The sequence below is a fragment of the Clytia hemisphaerica genome, unplaced genomic scaffold (genome assembly GCF_902728285.1).
Source record: "Clytia hemisphaerica strain Z4C2 unplaced genomic scaffold, Clytia hemisphaerica genome assembly, whole genome shotgun sequence".
NCBI classification, from domain to species: Eukaryota; Metazoa; Cnidaria; class Hydrozoa; order Leptothecata; family Clytiidae; genus Clytia; species Clytia hemisphaerica.
The window spans coordinates 507,488-522,748 of record NW_027104149.1 but is presented as its reverse complement, the minus strand read 5'-3'; the positions used below and the strand labels follow the sequence as shown (position 1 = coordinate 522,748).

Below are 15,261 nucleotides of genomic sequence, written 5' to 3'. Positions count from 1 at the left end.
ATAAAGCACAGTTATTTCAACAACTTATCTCTCTCTTTTAGCTGCTGACAGACTTTACACGTTTCAATAAAGACAATCCACCACTGCATCCAATACAAGACGATTCTGTATGGTACTGCCCAAAGAGTGGTATGTTTGTCACAAATTTTTTCAACAAGTTAAGAACATCTTTAGGCTTTTATGGACTCTACAACACAGAAAATTGCACAAGACACTTACAAGATGGTAAGATTAAGAAAATTTTAAGAACATTTTTAGACTTAAAATATTGGTTGTTCTTATAAAAAACTTGTATGCTTTTCCCTTTTACAGGTGCAAGATTCATTCACATCAACGAGGTTATCAAGTACAATGATCGCGAATCAATGAAAGCAGCGGTTAAAGATGGCCTCGACCTTGATCAGAAAGATAAATTTTACAAAACACCGCTCATGATGGCTTGTCTAGAAGGCAACCTCCAAATGGCTAGATATCTGGTCTCTCATGGGTCTGTAATGATATTTTAAATACGATTTTTTTGAACATTTTTTTTAAGTCATCTCCAAATCTTTCTGCCTGAACCAATGTGCTTTTCTAGTAAAAAACCGTATACCCACTGTTGAAGAGGTCCATCCTTATGTGGCTGGAAATGCTGTAGCCCCCTGGAATTCCAGGCAATTTCAGGTTTAAACCCCTTTGGAATTCTGAATTTTAGTAGGATTTAAAAAACTACCCCAATGGAATTCCAGTTATCTATGACAAACCCTATGGAATTCTGTCACATATCAAACCTTAACCCCCTTGGAACGGAAATGGACCTCCTCAACAGGGAGTATACGTTTCTGGAAAAGCCCAATTCTCAACATGTTTTCCATTCAGGCGAGTAAAATTTTAGTTTGTGTCTTTAGTTTGGGGACTAAAAGATGTTTGCAGATTTTCTAGGTTTCATCCTGTTTATGCTCCGAAATTGTACGAATTCCAACTTCTGTATAAAAAGTTTTCGATAGTGAAACAAATTTTAATTTTTATGTCAAGATTTATTTTTCCATTTCTCTTAGAGCTAATGTCAATGAGATGGACAGTTTCAAATGGACCGCTCTTCATTTTGCATGCCATTCAGGACAAAAAGATCTGGTTGAACTTCTAATAAATAATGGGGCCCAAATGGACACCCAATCAATCAATGGTGGTACACCGATCATGAGGGCTATCGAAAGTTCAAAGTGCGACGTTGTTCAATTTATGATTGATAACGGGTATGTTTGGCTACGTCATATCCTTTGCGCTCCAACTGTAAAACCTCTTAATTAACAAGCGAGGGGGGGGGGCGTTTATTTGAAACCTAAGAGTATGTGTCTGGCATTGTAATTCGGCCTTTTTAAATTAAAAGTCGACTTTAAATTTCCCAGATAACTCTAACATCACATTATATTCTAGCGCTAAAATACAACTAGAAAACAAGAAAGGATCGACGGCGCTAGATATTGCGTTCGCTTACGCCGATCCAAGAATCATCGAAATTGTTCAAAAACGATGGGACCAACTCCCACCGCCCATCGATAAACGGAAAAAGGGTGGGAAAGGTATGTTCATATTTTTTTTATATGAGGAATGGCATTATTTTACAGATCTATCCTTTATTTTTTTGTAAATATAACGTTCATAAGCATACTTAGGCTCAAACTCGGTAAGAAATAAACATATTGCTAAGCATACCTCCAAGCTGAAATGCAAAAAAACTTATGCAGGTTTTCTAAAACGCTGACCTTTTAGGGTTACTTTCAAAGCTGTTTTAGCTTTCTTAGATCAAAGATTTTCACTTGAGCTCATGAAAAAAGTCCCCTTGTTTTTTTTCGTTTCGAATCACCTTTAAAAAATTTCTTTTCAATTTATGTAGTTGCTCGCCTCCCATGAACCTTTCAATGTGACTGTATTCCTTTATTTGTCAAAATCAAAGTCATTATTCTTTTACTTTCCCGAAAAGAAAACTGACCGAAACTCTTTTCTTTGAGGCCCTAACAATCTTACGATTTTGATGTTCAGGGTGTGGTCATCTCAACGCACATAATTCTTTTTCTTGAGACCTTGGACCCCTTTTATGGTTGTAGGAATAACTCAGTTGAAAATACTCAACACTTTTTTCTGTACTGATCAACATAGTGTACTGATAAATGATGATCTGCTAAAGTCATTTAGAGGCTAAGTCAAATTTTGCCAATAAAATGGCTTCATTTAGCTTATTTCAGGCTGTTGGTTAGTTTTCGTTCTCTTTACAGCGAGTCCAAAGAAGCGAACTCGTTCAGCCAAAACAACAAGCAGTACGAATCGTGTCAGTATGCCAGAAATACGTCTTACCAAAAGTCAACAGGTATGTTAATGTAAACGTTTGGGGGTTGTTTTGATAACTTTGTATCGGGACCTACTCTAAGGTCCCGAGTAAACGTCTCCGGCCCTGGTTATTAATTTTCGAAACATTTTAGGACACCACCCTATTAGGACCTACACATTTGTTTTGAAAAAGATTTCAGCTATCCGTTTATTATATTTTGAAGAAATTTCGGGCCCTCCTTTTTATTCGGGACTTAAGAGTAATGTACTTTCCAATGAATTTTTTTCCCGAAAAACTGGCGAGAATCTTTTTTTTGACTATCCCATTAGGACTTCAACTGAAAATTCTTTGATAATTTTATATTTTGAGGGGAAAAACTATTACCCAATGAAATTCTCTATGTTTTTCTGACGCAATTTTGCTTACACCTTTCAAATTTCGAACTATAAAACCCTTATTCTTTACGGAATTTGATTCCTAGCCGAGGAAGGTAATGTAAAGTAAAGGAAATCCCATTTCCCTCCAGAAACCCCCTTATTATTACACACAGGAAGACACCTTGGTGGTCGTTCTTTACCTACTCTCGGGTACCTAATAGCCGGGGGCTTGGAATAAGCGGGAGGGGGGTTGGAAAAAATCTCAAAACTTAATAAGCGGGGGGGGGGGGGGTTGGAATAAAAATGTCCTGGGTGGAAAATTTTCAAAAGATTAATTAGCAGGGGGGGACGGCTATTAGTTACCCGAGAGTAGACTGTCTCAAGCAAACTTTCTTTGCTGTGAAATCAGTCACTTATAGTTTATTACTAAGTATTTTCTTTTCTCCTCAGAATATGAAATATGAAGATCATAGAGAGACATCAGCCGTTATAAAAGCTGCAACAGCCATTGCAAATGGAGCCAGCTTAGATAAAGATATCAGCTACACTCCGAAACGTGCTTGGCTTCCTGAACCTACGACAGTAAGCATTATTACGATTGATGGCTGCCCGGGGTGTACTGACCTTGACGGCCGACGGGACGTGCCGCTGGGGTTTGAAAAGTGAACCCTGTAAGAATTTTCAAAAAATTGGGACCCTGTCAGAACGAAAAATCGAAATTTTTCTTATTTTCAATTTCACCACGAAAAGTGGCAAAAATCACTGAACAATGACTGAAAGTAGACGAAAAATTCAAAAAATTTCTAATTTCCACGCTCAGATTCACATCTTGAAAATTAGTAAATTTGGGACCCTGTCACATATCTTCAGAGCCTAAAAAAGTGACACTGACCAGCGGCGGCACGTTCCCGTACCCAATTTTGACTAGGTGCCTCTCACCGGGTGGCTGCCCAACTGAATTTGCTAAATTAATTGTTCTATCTTTTATTTGACTAGCTCCAGATTTTTTCGAATTAATTTTAACTTAATTTTGAAAAATCATTAAGATACTTTTTAATCGGATTAATTTTTGAATTTAAACGCGAAAACGCAAAATTAAATCTCGCAAAAACGTGAAATTAAATCTGGCTAAAAAACTTCCCAATAAAGTGTGATGACTTGTGGGCTTGAAAACTCGTCATTGACTGGAAACTCTCAATGGGTTAGTTAAACATAAGTTTGAAATATACATTCCTGTATTTTTAGAAAGAGCTATTGGGAGAGCGTCAAGATAATCGCGAGAGGTATGGATATGAAGTCGATTTTGTGGATTATCAGCCACCCTTTCAAAGTCACATAACTGAGATGGTCAGTAAAATAGACATTACTTCATGAAACTCAAAGTTTTAGATGAGAAAGTTGGTTATTCTGTTTTGTGGATGCTCAACTCTTGGTGGCTGGATGGCTGTAATCTGCTGATGCTGGTAAAGTTTGCTCCTGTTGTTCTTTGCAGGAAAAAGCAATCTACTAATTACTTTAAGGGCAGTAACTTTCGCGTTTTTCGCGAAATATAAACTTTTCCTGTACTCAGTTTTGCACTGTTTGCTAAATTTTTTGTTACCAAAAAAAGATAAATTTTATATGAATTCGTGAAAGTTCTTTCTGTGAAATTTCGACTAAAACCATAATTCGCGGAACTTAAATTCACTAAATTTCGCGACTTTTTGACTTTGCGAAACTTTCTGCCCGTGAAACTTTCTGCCCTTAAAGTATATCCATTATTTCATGGCGTTTCTGTAGTTTTGAAGGCCTTGGATACATAAAGAAGAGTGAATCTAATTTACTTACATTGAAAAGTGAATGTTAAGGTTAATTTGGTCCGTTCGAAGCAATTAAGGTGTTTTTCCTTATGATTAAAATCTTCCTTCATCTTCAAAGACTCTCCTTACCTTCTAGGGCGTGGCTCTTTTGAGTTATGATTAGTAGTTTAGATATAATTCTAGTAACTAGCAAAGAATTTAATAGTGAACTCGTGAGTAATTGGTATAGAAAACCGAAGGGCTTGATGGCGTACTTTCGCTGAAAAGTGTGCCGTAGTTAGGTAGGAAATCCTACTTAGGTCACTTGACATTACAACAGAATTTCAGCACTTGACCAATCAGAAGCTTCGCGGGTTTTTTTTGCCTGCGATGGCTTAAAGCACGACATCTAGCGCTTCGGGCTTTATAGATCTATGGCTATGCTAGGGACTGGAACAGCGCCGCTTTTTTTCGCTATTGCATTTCATGATTAAATTCATTTTTTTTATTTTACCACGTATTTACTTACCTCCATATTATTACTTCTATAGTATTTAATAGTTCAATTTACGAATCTCCTCCATGAAATATGGTGTTTATATACTTGCCTGGATAAAGTTGGGTGTAAAATAGAATTTACTTTATAGACCTTTTCATAAATTACGTCACGAAGATCACTTGCCTCGTTTTGAAATTATTGCCAAGGTGATTAACTCATAGCGGATTTTATTAAAACTACTTTCTATTCATAAACAAATATTTAATGTCTCCAGGGATATAATCACCATGATAATTGTTTGAATACGAGGCAAGTGATGTTCGTGACGTAATTTATGAAAAATTCAATTGTATGATATAATGCGTGTATCATCTTAACCAGGGGGTGTAATCAGGGTCTCGTACCCCCTGTTTTAACATACTAATATGTATTTTTATATTGTAAATAAGCCAATTTCGTAGTTTAGAGAATTTTTTGTTTGGAGTGATATTTGCTAAAAAACATCAAGAATTTTTTCAGCTTGTTCAGAATCTTGGTTATGTTGACCTAAAACTCAAAAAAGCCCAAAAATGGTTTGTTAACCGTTTGACCATAAATTAGCTTTTTGACATCGCGATATGTTCTTTGCTTCTTATGATGTGATGCATCATTATCTTTAGTGAAGGGGTCTAAAATACTGGCCATAATATTTGAGAAAAAGGGAAATTCCCACGAAATCTAATAGCCACAATCGATTTTGGAAGCGCTTTAACTTAGGTTGGAAGGGTAGAGTTTTAACTCTAAGTTTTAACATGAGACATACGACTTTGAATCCGATCTTAAGATTAACAAGTGGTATTAGCTTGAACGTGCTAATTACAGTATCCCGAGGTTCAATTCTGCCGCGTGTTTCTTTGGTATTTTACTGACCGGTTAATAATGTTTCAACTTTCTGTATATTGTGGATAGCACTGGTGTTATTAGACTGAACCTTTAACAGTAGGTAAATTTAAGGTTATTGTAAATATAAGGTTAAAAAAATGTTTCTTTCGTGAGTTACGAAAATATAGGCCTCTTTGGGAAAAGAAAGTCAACTTTTGCTCAACTTCTAGGTCAAGGTCTGTAAAAAACACGACTATTCAAAAGATATCTCCTTTTTGATTCGCATTTTCAAACTTTTCTAAACAATAGAATCTTCAATTTTTTTCTGGTTACATGAACTGGATTTACATCATAATAACCTGTAGCCTAATTTTGATATTCTAAAATTTTCATTTATAGAGATTGTTATGTTAAATTTGAAAAAAAAAACAGTCACTGAATTGATATGGAACCATCCAATGCAAAAGCTGAAAAAAACCTTTCTTTAATTGGATCACGTCTATGCCTATCTAGAAGTAAGTCTTATAATTGATACATTTTCTTTTCAATTTAAGGGTCTAGAATCGGCGCCGAAATATTTGGCACAAAAGGGAAATCCCCTCAAAACTTTAAAACGGCAAGTGATTTTTAAGTGCTTTGATATACAGTTTTTATTTTTTTTTATTAATTATCTTTCAGGCTCTTCCATATTTTACAATGGCTATTCGTCCTATGTAAAAATAATCATATTTAAATAAAAAGATAATTATATTCTATGAAAAAAATATGCTGTAGAAACAAAGCACACAAAAAAAACAACTCAAGAATACTGGCAAAGCTCACAAAATTGCAGATTGTAAAACCGTAAAACTGTAGAAACAAAACACAAAACAAAACTCAAGGATACTGACAGAGCTCGCAAAATTGCAGAAAAAGAAAACAGAAAGTATAGCTTGTTGGTGTTGTAGTGGTTAATTAGGAAAAGTTCGGTTGAGTTGTAATAGTATTGAAGTGGCTAATCCTGCGAAAATTTCAGTGTTGATCAGACCACCAGAAAATATCAAGTAAAAATATTTAAGTAAAATACCACTAGACCTCATGATCATAGAACCTACAATATATTGGCTTGAATTAGGAAAAATTTTGAAAGTGAGTGAGGTGCCAAGAAAAAAAAAAAAAAAAACAGACTTAAAATATTGCGAAATTTTTTGTGATCAGGTTCTTCCCTGATCGCTTTTGGAATATCATTCAAAAGGCGACTTGCCTTGCCAACAAATAATTTTTCCGATACATTAGTCTCGTATTTAGATTCAACTTCCTCAACATTACGAGTATTACGTCCAGCGACTCTTAATTTAAAACCTTTTAAGTACGATGGAAACTCATCCTGGTGAATCGATTTGTGTGCGAGTTTCAAAAGTTCAAAATTAATTTGCTTCTGGATCGGTAAGCAACCAAGCTGTACTACATCCTCGATTGTCGAATATCTCAGCGTCACAAAAGCTGCAATTCTGCATAGCAGTTTATCAAGTTTTTTCAACTGGATTTGTGGCAGGTTCCAGAACAATGAACAACAGTAGTGTAACTTCGATATAAGAAGGGCTTCGGCCAGTTGTTTCCGCAGACGAAAAGTTGCTGTACGACGAAGATAGCGTAGCACGTATAATTTTGCGTAAACTGATTGACAGAGTTTATCGATATGAGTTTGCCAATTTAGATTTTGATCGAATTGGATGCCAAGAAGTTTATAAACGGTAACTCGTTCTATCAGTTGGTCTGTGTGATAGATATGAAAGGTTGCGTGATCGGGGTTCATGAAATCGTGAAGGTTTGACATTCTCAGTGTTGACAGTAGCATGATTTTGGTTTTTTTGTTATTAAACGCCAGATTATTAGTGCTTGACCATTCTCTAAGTTGGTTTAAACGATGTGTTAAGTTGACGATTGAAGCTGGGAGGTTTACTGTCTTACAGTGTTCATAGATAGTAGTGTCGTCTGCAAATTGGTTTTTACTCCCACCATCAACGTTATCTTGTAGGTCGACGGTAAAAGGTTTGAATAGAATTGGTCCAAGTATAGAGCCTTGAGGTACCCCAAACGATACAGTTCCGTAGTCAGATTTTTTGTCGTCAATCTGGACGAAATGGCGACGATTACATAAGTACGAAAGCATAAGCATGGCAGCACTGTTCGAAAAGCCTATCTTTCGTAGTTTTACCAGTAGCGTTTTGTAATCGACGGTATCGAAGGCTTTGGAATAATCAAGAAAGGCGGCTAGTGTGAGTTCGCTTTTGTTCATCGCACCAATCATGTCGTCTCGTATCTTCATTAGGAACGTTTCGGTAGAATGACGCTTGCGGAAACCAGACATGGTTTGTTGATATATCTGGTTTCTTTCGATGTACTCAACGATCTGCTTTGCCATTCAACGTTCGTAAAGTTTTGATAAGATAGGCAAAACAGTGACGGGTCTGAATTGGTCAGGAGTGACGGACTGTTCGTTTTGGAATCGGTGTTACTTTACCGATTTTCCATTGCTGATGGAAAGTGGTTTGAGCGGTCCCTGTGTTTATGATGTGAGTTAGTGGTGATGCTAGATGGTCGGCGATAGGTTTGATCAGCGATACTGGTAGATTGTCATACCCGGCAGAGCAGTCACTTCGAAGATTCTTGATCATAAGTGACGGGTTGAAACTCAAATTCCTGATCAACCTCAGTGACGAAATTTCGAAGAAGATGTTGGATTTCTTCAGTGGAAGTTGGTTGCGATCCAAGGATTCTTGGTGCCGTGGATAGGTAGTGTGCATTTAGTACGGATGGTTGGATATTTATCACACTTTTTGTTGGATTGAGAATTCGATGAACCAGATTTCTTTTGGTTTTTTCGATGAAGAAGTCTGTGGTAGAAAGTCTTTTTAGTGTGTTTTATCTTTCTTTTTAATGCATTGCGAGCGTCACGAAATTCGTTCCAGTCGGAGTTTGATTGAGTTCGATGAGCAGCGATGCGCTTCTCGTGGCAGCTTTGCTGTAGATCGTTGATTTGTAAGTCTTTCATCCAGGGTGCTTGCGGACGAGTGACTTTGATTCTTTTTAAGGGTGCGTGGCGTTCGATGCACTCAATGAGAAGATGATTGAGTGTGCTTAGACTATTATCTGTACAATCGGTTGCATAAACGAGATTGAACGGTAGGGTGGAAGCATCAGCTACGTATGTAGGTAAGTTGAAGTTTCTCATGTCACGTATTACTTTGTACCGTGGTTCGAATCGGGCGACACGAGTATTCAAGCAGGCAAACACGGCATCGTGATCACTGATTTCTGGCGTCGGTAGAACTTCGCAGAATTTGACTTTGCATGACGAGTTGGTCGAAATGTGGTCAATGAGCGACACTCCTTTACGTGATGGAGATTTGACATGCTGGTTGAGGTCGAACGAACGAAGGGTTTCGAGATACGAATCTTTTATTTGAGAGTTCGATCATAGATCGATATTAAAAGCACCCGTTATTACCACACGTTTCCCGTCCAGTCAAGAATAGCTGTTCCAACGATTCTGTCGAAGCTTTCAAGCCAATCCGCTTTTTCTTGGTTCGTGAAGTTCGGTTGATACGCAACATTGAGGAGGAGTTTAGAATGTTTGTTTTTTCCTTCAATTTCAACCCATAGATGTTCGAGGGCTGGGTTGATGTTGGTGATATCTTTGCGTATTTTGTGCTTGATGTCATCTTTGATGTATATGCCGACACCGCCACCACGCCTGTTGTCTCGGTTATGATAATAAAGTTTGTAACCTTCAATTTTAACATAATCAAGCAAGAAAGGATTGTCTTTTAGCCAGGTTTCGGTGAGTGTTACCGCATCGAATTTGTATTTATTAACAAAGAGCACAAATTCATCGAACGTGGATACCATGGACTGAGTATTGATGTGAGCGATGCTAAACAAATGTCTATTTTCATTTAGTTTTTCGAATTGTAGATCTTGGAATTGTTCTTGTTGGATCTCTTGATCAATAAGCGAAAGATCTCGTACGTTGCAGAATGGTAATACAGATGGTAAGCATTGGGAACACATCATACCAGTGAGTGTCGAATTGCGCTTCGGGTCGACGCATCGAAGATGGGTCTTTTGTTGGCAGCGACAGCAGGTCACAAGTTTACTGTTTTTGCGTACTGTTTTGGCACACAAAGTACATAGAGATGGCCCAGGATTGGATTCAATATCGCCTGACAAAAGGATATCGGTACCTGAGATGTTAAGCTGGAACGAAGCAATATGGTTGGCATACAAGCGGATCGGTGCACAGAATCTATGTGTGTTGTTATTTTTCGAAGCAGCAAATCTCGATCTGTTGGGCGAATTTTCCGATCTGCGCGACAAAAAATATACCAGGAGAAGCAGCGTGACAATCTTCTTCTTTTGATGCATATTTGAGCGCTCTAAACTGCAAATTCGTCAAACATTTAGCGAAAAACTTCTTGATTTTTACTTTTTGAACGTCAGTTGCAAAAAAACGTCAGTTCGTTACAGAAGCCGTTGCAGTTCTAGGACCTTAGGATCTCAGGATCTAAAAGGTAAAAAATGTTCCAATAGGGCTGGGAATATAGCCTGGAAGCCACTTAACCCCTCCCAAATCGAAAAATCCAATGAAGCAAAGTTGAAGTACTGAAACTGCTATTCTCGCCCAACCTTTAAATTCCGAAAAACGTTAAAATAAAATTGCCCCAATCTATTTCGGAGCTGATTGTAGAAGTTCTGGTATACTGAATAACTTTTTTCTAACTTTTATATCTAAGCTGACGAAAGCTGGTTGTAATTCTGAGAAGATAAAGCTTTGTTCTTCCGACTAGTTGGGAAAAAGGAATTTGTTAAATGATTTTCAACCTAAGTAAGTGCTTTTAATTTATGTCAACTTTGATATCCATTGAAAGATGAGCTAACCATATTTGCCCCAGGGAGGTGGGTGGAATCTACTAATCTCAACGAAAAAAATCATATTTAAGAGTATATGTACAAATTTTGGGGATCATATATGAATTTACTTTCAAACATGGTAAAAGTTTTCCTTAATAGTTCAAGATTAAATGTTCATGATTATGTTCTGAACTGCTGATTCAATACACCTTTTCGATCGTAGCCGCCAATTGCCTACTCTGTACCAGAGTGTATCGCACGTTTATCGCTTTGTAGTACAATATGGTATAATTAAATAATAAAGTTGCACGCGCCTGACCGTGCGACTACGACAATGAATTTTGAAATAGGCCGTACTGGGTTTGTGTACTGACAACCAATTGCCGCGCCGGCATTTTGTGTCCATTTTACCACCCTTAAACCGTCCCAGTCTTTTGTTTCGCAGCTATAGACAATAGAAAAAGGTGTAAAAAAAGGATTGGATCGAGTTTAGAGGGATAATTAAATAATAAAGTGGCACGCGCCTGACCGCCCGACTACGGTCGAAAAGGTGTATTTTTTTACAGATGATAGGCATACCCAATTTGAATCAGCAGTTTATTGTTATTAATATTTATTAAATATAAAGCCTCCGTTATGACGCTTCAAAAATCACCACGCGGTCTGGGTGCACTTTCCAACTTGTTATTTCTTGTTCTCATTCCAGCCTTTGTGTGTAAAAGGTGGGAAAATGGGTCATAATTTCTAAAGAAGGCAAATTTGATGCTCATCAGAAAGCGACTTGAAAATGAAAGATATACAAAAACACGACCTTAGTGTACAGCATTAAAGCCAGTAAGTTGAATTAATTTTTCCTGTAAACGTTATCTAAAACATGACCCTGGTTGAGTCCGCCATCGGCTTGAGTGATGATGCGATTGGAATTTTGTCTTGATAGAATGATCAAGGTTTTGACGTGAAATGTCAGTTGTGCTCTGGTGGATAAATTGATACAAAAAAAACTAGAGTCCGAGAGTTCTCCAATAAGAATATATATAACGATAAACTCACAAACATTCACTCACCACCTGGATATCGCTATCACTGTGTCTCACTTATACTCAGCCGATTGGTGGTGTGAAGGTTTTGATATCAGACTTGCACCGCAATGGACTGTGTTCGAATCCCAAGCACTTCCAGGCAGGGTGTAGATTCTTTACATTCCCTCATAAAATATGTATTAACAAATATGTAATCTTAGGCAGGCGAAAATAAAAAAATATAGTGTTTCCAGAATACGGGTGAAGGAAAAAAGCTCTCATGCAGCCGGCCGGAAAAAAAATTTTTTGTTGCTATTTTTGATAACTTAGCGGCTGGGTCAAAAAGTTATTTTTTTCACCCGGCCAGTTTCCGGAAACACTATTTTTTTGTTGTTTTTTTTGCCGTATTATTTCATATCCTTCTTAAAGCAAAAGTTTTAGTCAACCACCCGGGGGGGGGGGGTACTTAGGCAAAAATGGATGATGGGTATGTGCGGACGGTAAGGGTCGGTTTTTCACCTTTCAAAGTATCTCTAAGGGTCGGAAAAATCAGAAAGTTTTAAATTAGTCTCTCTAAGGGTCGGAAAACTCAAGATTGTTAGGATTTTTTTTGATTTCCAGAGAAAAAATTGTAATAAAGTCTCTCTAAGGGTATGACTTTTTTCAAAAATCAAAAAAAAAATTTCAGCCTCTCTAAGGGTCACCTTTTCAGCAAAAATCAGTCTCTGTAAGGGTCGGTTTTCGGAGGTCCCGTCCGCACATACCCCTCATTCGCCAACCCTAGTACCCCCCCCCCCGGGGTCAACCAAAAAAGGTCAAAACAGCATGGTTGATCATAAGTTGCTGAAAATGTGGGAAATGGACTTTTTTGGAGGGGCTACGACTTTCGATTTAAGAGAGACAAGGCAAGTTCATAATTTGAGATCAGAGAAAGTTTAAAATTTTGTAAACTGAAAATTTTGAGTCAAGAAGGAATTCTAGCTTAAACGAAAAAAAAAATTCTTTTGAAAAGCGGTATACATCACTCTTAAATATATTCTAGTTGGAATTGTGCATTCTGATTGATTTATTAAAATTTGTAAAACTAGTTACATCATTGCTACTCAGAGCACATTTCTCAAAGGTATGGATCTTCTTAGCCTTAGGGGTGTGCTAGGGTGGGCCTTAACCTCTCTGGAAAAAAAATATAGCTTGAGAGTTTGGGAGCTTGAATCTAAATATCAATAAAAGCGCATTGTGTTTAATATGGTGAAAGATTGTAGAGATATTTCGCAATAATTACAGATAAAAATCATAAATTACAAAATAAATTTGGAAGAAAAAGAAAAGATTTATAAATTTGAGAAAAAGAAAAAGAAAATTTAAGAAATTAAATTATTTTCATTTTTCATTTAAAAATAATAATCATTTAGTGTTTTGGTGGGGATTCTGGTTCGGTCTTGTATTTTCCTTCGTACAAACAGGCGTTCCATTTCTCGTTGAATTGTAATCCTCTTGGGCAAGCGATGCATCCGACAGTTTGTCCGTGGAAGCAAGCGACGTATTGATGGGGGTTGTGGTCGTCTTCGATGTTTCCACTGAAGTGTGGTCCACGGGCTGGGCACTTGTCTGGGCATTCGAAGGTGGTTGCTGGTTCCCATGGTTGTGTGGTGACACATTCGTCTTTTCGGTTGTACAAACATTGGTTGCATGGTTCACTGAATTCCAAGGACAATGGCCAGCAAGCTTGACAGTAAGCTAATCCGTTTGAGCATTGGAGGAAATAGTGTGGGTTGTATCGGCTGTAGTAGTAGTATTCGTAGTTTCCATCAGCTCTTCCTTTGCAGAGGGAGTCTGGGCATGGGACAGCTGGTGGTGTGGTACCAGTTTGGGTTCCAACCTCAAGGGCGGCGGCGACTAAAGTATAGAAAGTAATGATTCGTCTACAAATTGAAAAATAGTTTTAGAGACAGCTATGAGCGACAAAAAGTAGATGTGTTTATTAGATTTGAAGATTATGTTTGAAAATATAAAGAAAGATTCTCTTCTTTATTAATAATCAGTTTTGATGAAGCTCGACTGTTCTTATTATTTTTGGTATTTTGAGCCTGAAATTATTCTTACCCTGTTCTTATTTATAGAGTAAAACTATTTTAGTTTTAATACCCTGTTCTTACTATTTCGACCCTCCAGACTCAGCATTATTCTTATTTGTTCTTACTTTTCGACATATTTGAGCTTTGTTGTTCTTATAAGATTGGGAAAAAAAGAGTATTTTGCAAAATAGCAATTTATTTAAGATTACTTACCAGCCAAGAAAGCGGCGAGAATGATGATCTTCATGATGATTGATCCTGTGTTTCAATTCTTGATCCTGCAAGTTTGAATGATTTGTCTCCACACCGTATACCTCTATTTATATGAACATCTTAAAAAGTGTTATAAAATATCTAATTTCCTCTACACTCCTTTTTTCTATAAGAACAACGAGGCTCAAAATCACCAAAGAATAATAACAATGTTGAGCCTACACTTACTAAATTTCAAACAATTCAGGGTTCAAAGTAGTAAAAATTGGGTAAAAGGCCTAGAAAATACCTCAATTTCACCCTATAAATAAGAATAGGATAAGAACAATTTGAGGCTCAAAGTGAAAAAAAAATAAGAACAGCAGAGCCTAATCAAAAGTCTACTGGTGCTTACAAAAAAAGAGTCTATCCTGAACAAATCTTTAAGAATCTTTTAGTCTTCATAATTAACTAGAGTTATGTGATTTTGTAGTAATTAGCAATTACTATGTTTGTCTGTCAATTAATTGAATGCGGTTATGTAACTAATTATTAATTACATCGGAAGATTTTTCTCATAAGGATTCAAAATTCAGTTGAATGGTATTTGCATCAGATCTTCTAGTTGCTACAATAGACAAGGAATATTTTACCAGGAAGTGACAGTCCATTTGATTGACAAACAAACATATTTCTTGTTTCCATACAGTGATTGAACGGGATAAAAGCAATTGATTACATAACATCCTGAACTGAGAAGAAGAAAAATATTACACTTATGTTAATTGACATCATTAAAATACACCTTTTCGACCGTAGCCGCCAATTGCCACGCGGGCATTTTTTTTGTCCTGTTTATCCCACTAAAACCGTCCCAGTCCTTTTTTCACACCTAGTGACAATAGAAAAATGTGTCAAAAAAGGATTGATCGAATTTAGGGGATTAGATAAATAATCAAGTGGCACGCGCGGACTACGGTCGAAAAGGTGTATTTTTGTGGGCGTTTTGATGCTAACTATACCGAAAGCAAAACTGCCAAATTTTACGTACCAAACTTTTTAACAGTGGTTTTTTCCCGCAAATCTACAGTTTTTCATAGGAATTAGATAAAAAAGTTTGGCCTCTTGATTCTTAAGATATACTTAGATGAATCTTAAAGTAATTTGTCCTCAAAATGACATAAAATTATTTTGCTCTAAAAATACATAAAATTATTTTCCTCCAAACTTTAGTCTAGCAAGCTAGACGACTAATTTAT

General features: G+C 36.9%; 2 protein-coding genes across 2 annotated transcripts in view; one reads left to right on the top strand and one right to left on the bottom strand.

The window, feature by feature from the left end:
* Positions 1-5,480, top strand: part of LOC136814007 (ankyrin repeat and EF-hand domain-containing protein 1-like) — a gene marked incomplete in the record, with an annotated part of 12,291 nt that extends 6,811 nt beyond the window's left edge. The window contains 6 exon segments of the mRNA XM_067070515.1: positions 313-487; positions 1,038-1,235; positions 1,417-1,562; positions 2,256-2,347; positions 3,136-3,267; positions 3,931-5,480. Of these exon segments, the coding sequence (XP_066926616.1) occupies positions 313-487; positions 1,038-1,235; positions 1,417-1,562; positions 2,256-2,347; positions 3,136-3,267; positions 3,931-4,059 (872 nt within the window).
* Positions 5,481-13,104: 7,624 nt separating this feature from the next.
* Positions 13,105-14,134, bottom strand: LOC136813990 (uncharacterized). The gene is made up of 2 exons (XM_067070497.1): positions 14,024-14,134; positions 13,105-13,631 (listed from the first exon to the last, which is right to left on the bottom strand). Exons 1-2 carry the CDS (start codon positions 14,055-14,057, stop codon positions 13,144-13,146), a joined length of 522 nt encoding a protein of 173 aa, XP_066926598.1. The 5' UTR covers positions 14,058-14,134; the 3' UTR covers positions 13,105-13,143.
* Between the last annotated feature and the right edge of the window lie 1,127 nt (positions 14,135-15,261).

Excerpts from the sequence above, each read along its gene's own strand:
- LOC136813990 (XM_067070497.1), bottom strand. The coding sequence starts at position 14,057 with ATGAAGATCATCATTCTCGCCGCTTTCTTGGCTG. Across the intron at positions 13,632-14,023 it reads TCTCGCCGCTTTCTTGGCTG|TCGCCGCCGCCCTTGAGGTT; the intron begins GTAAGTAATCTT and ends TCTATACTTTAG.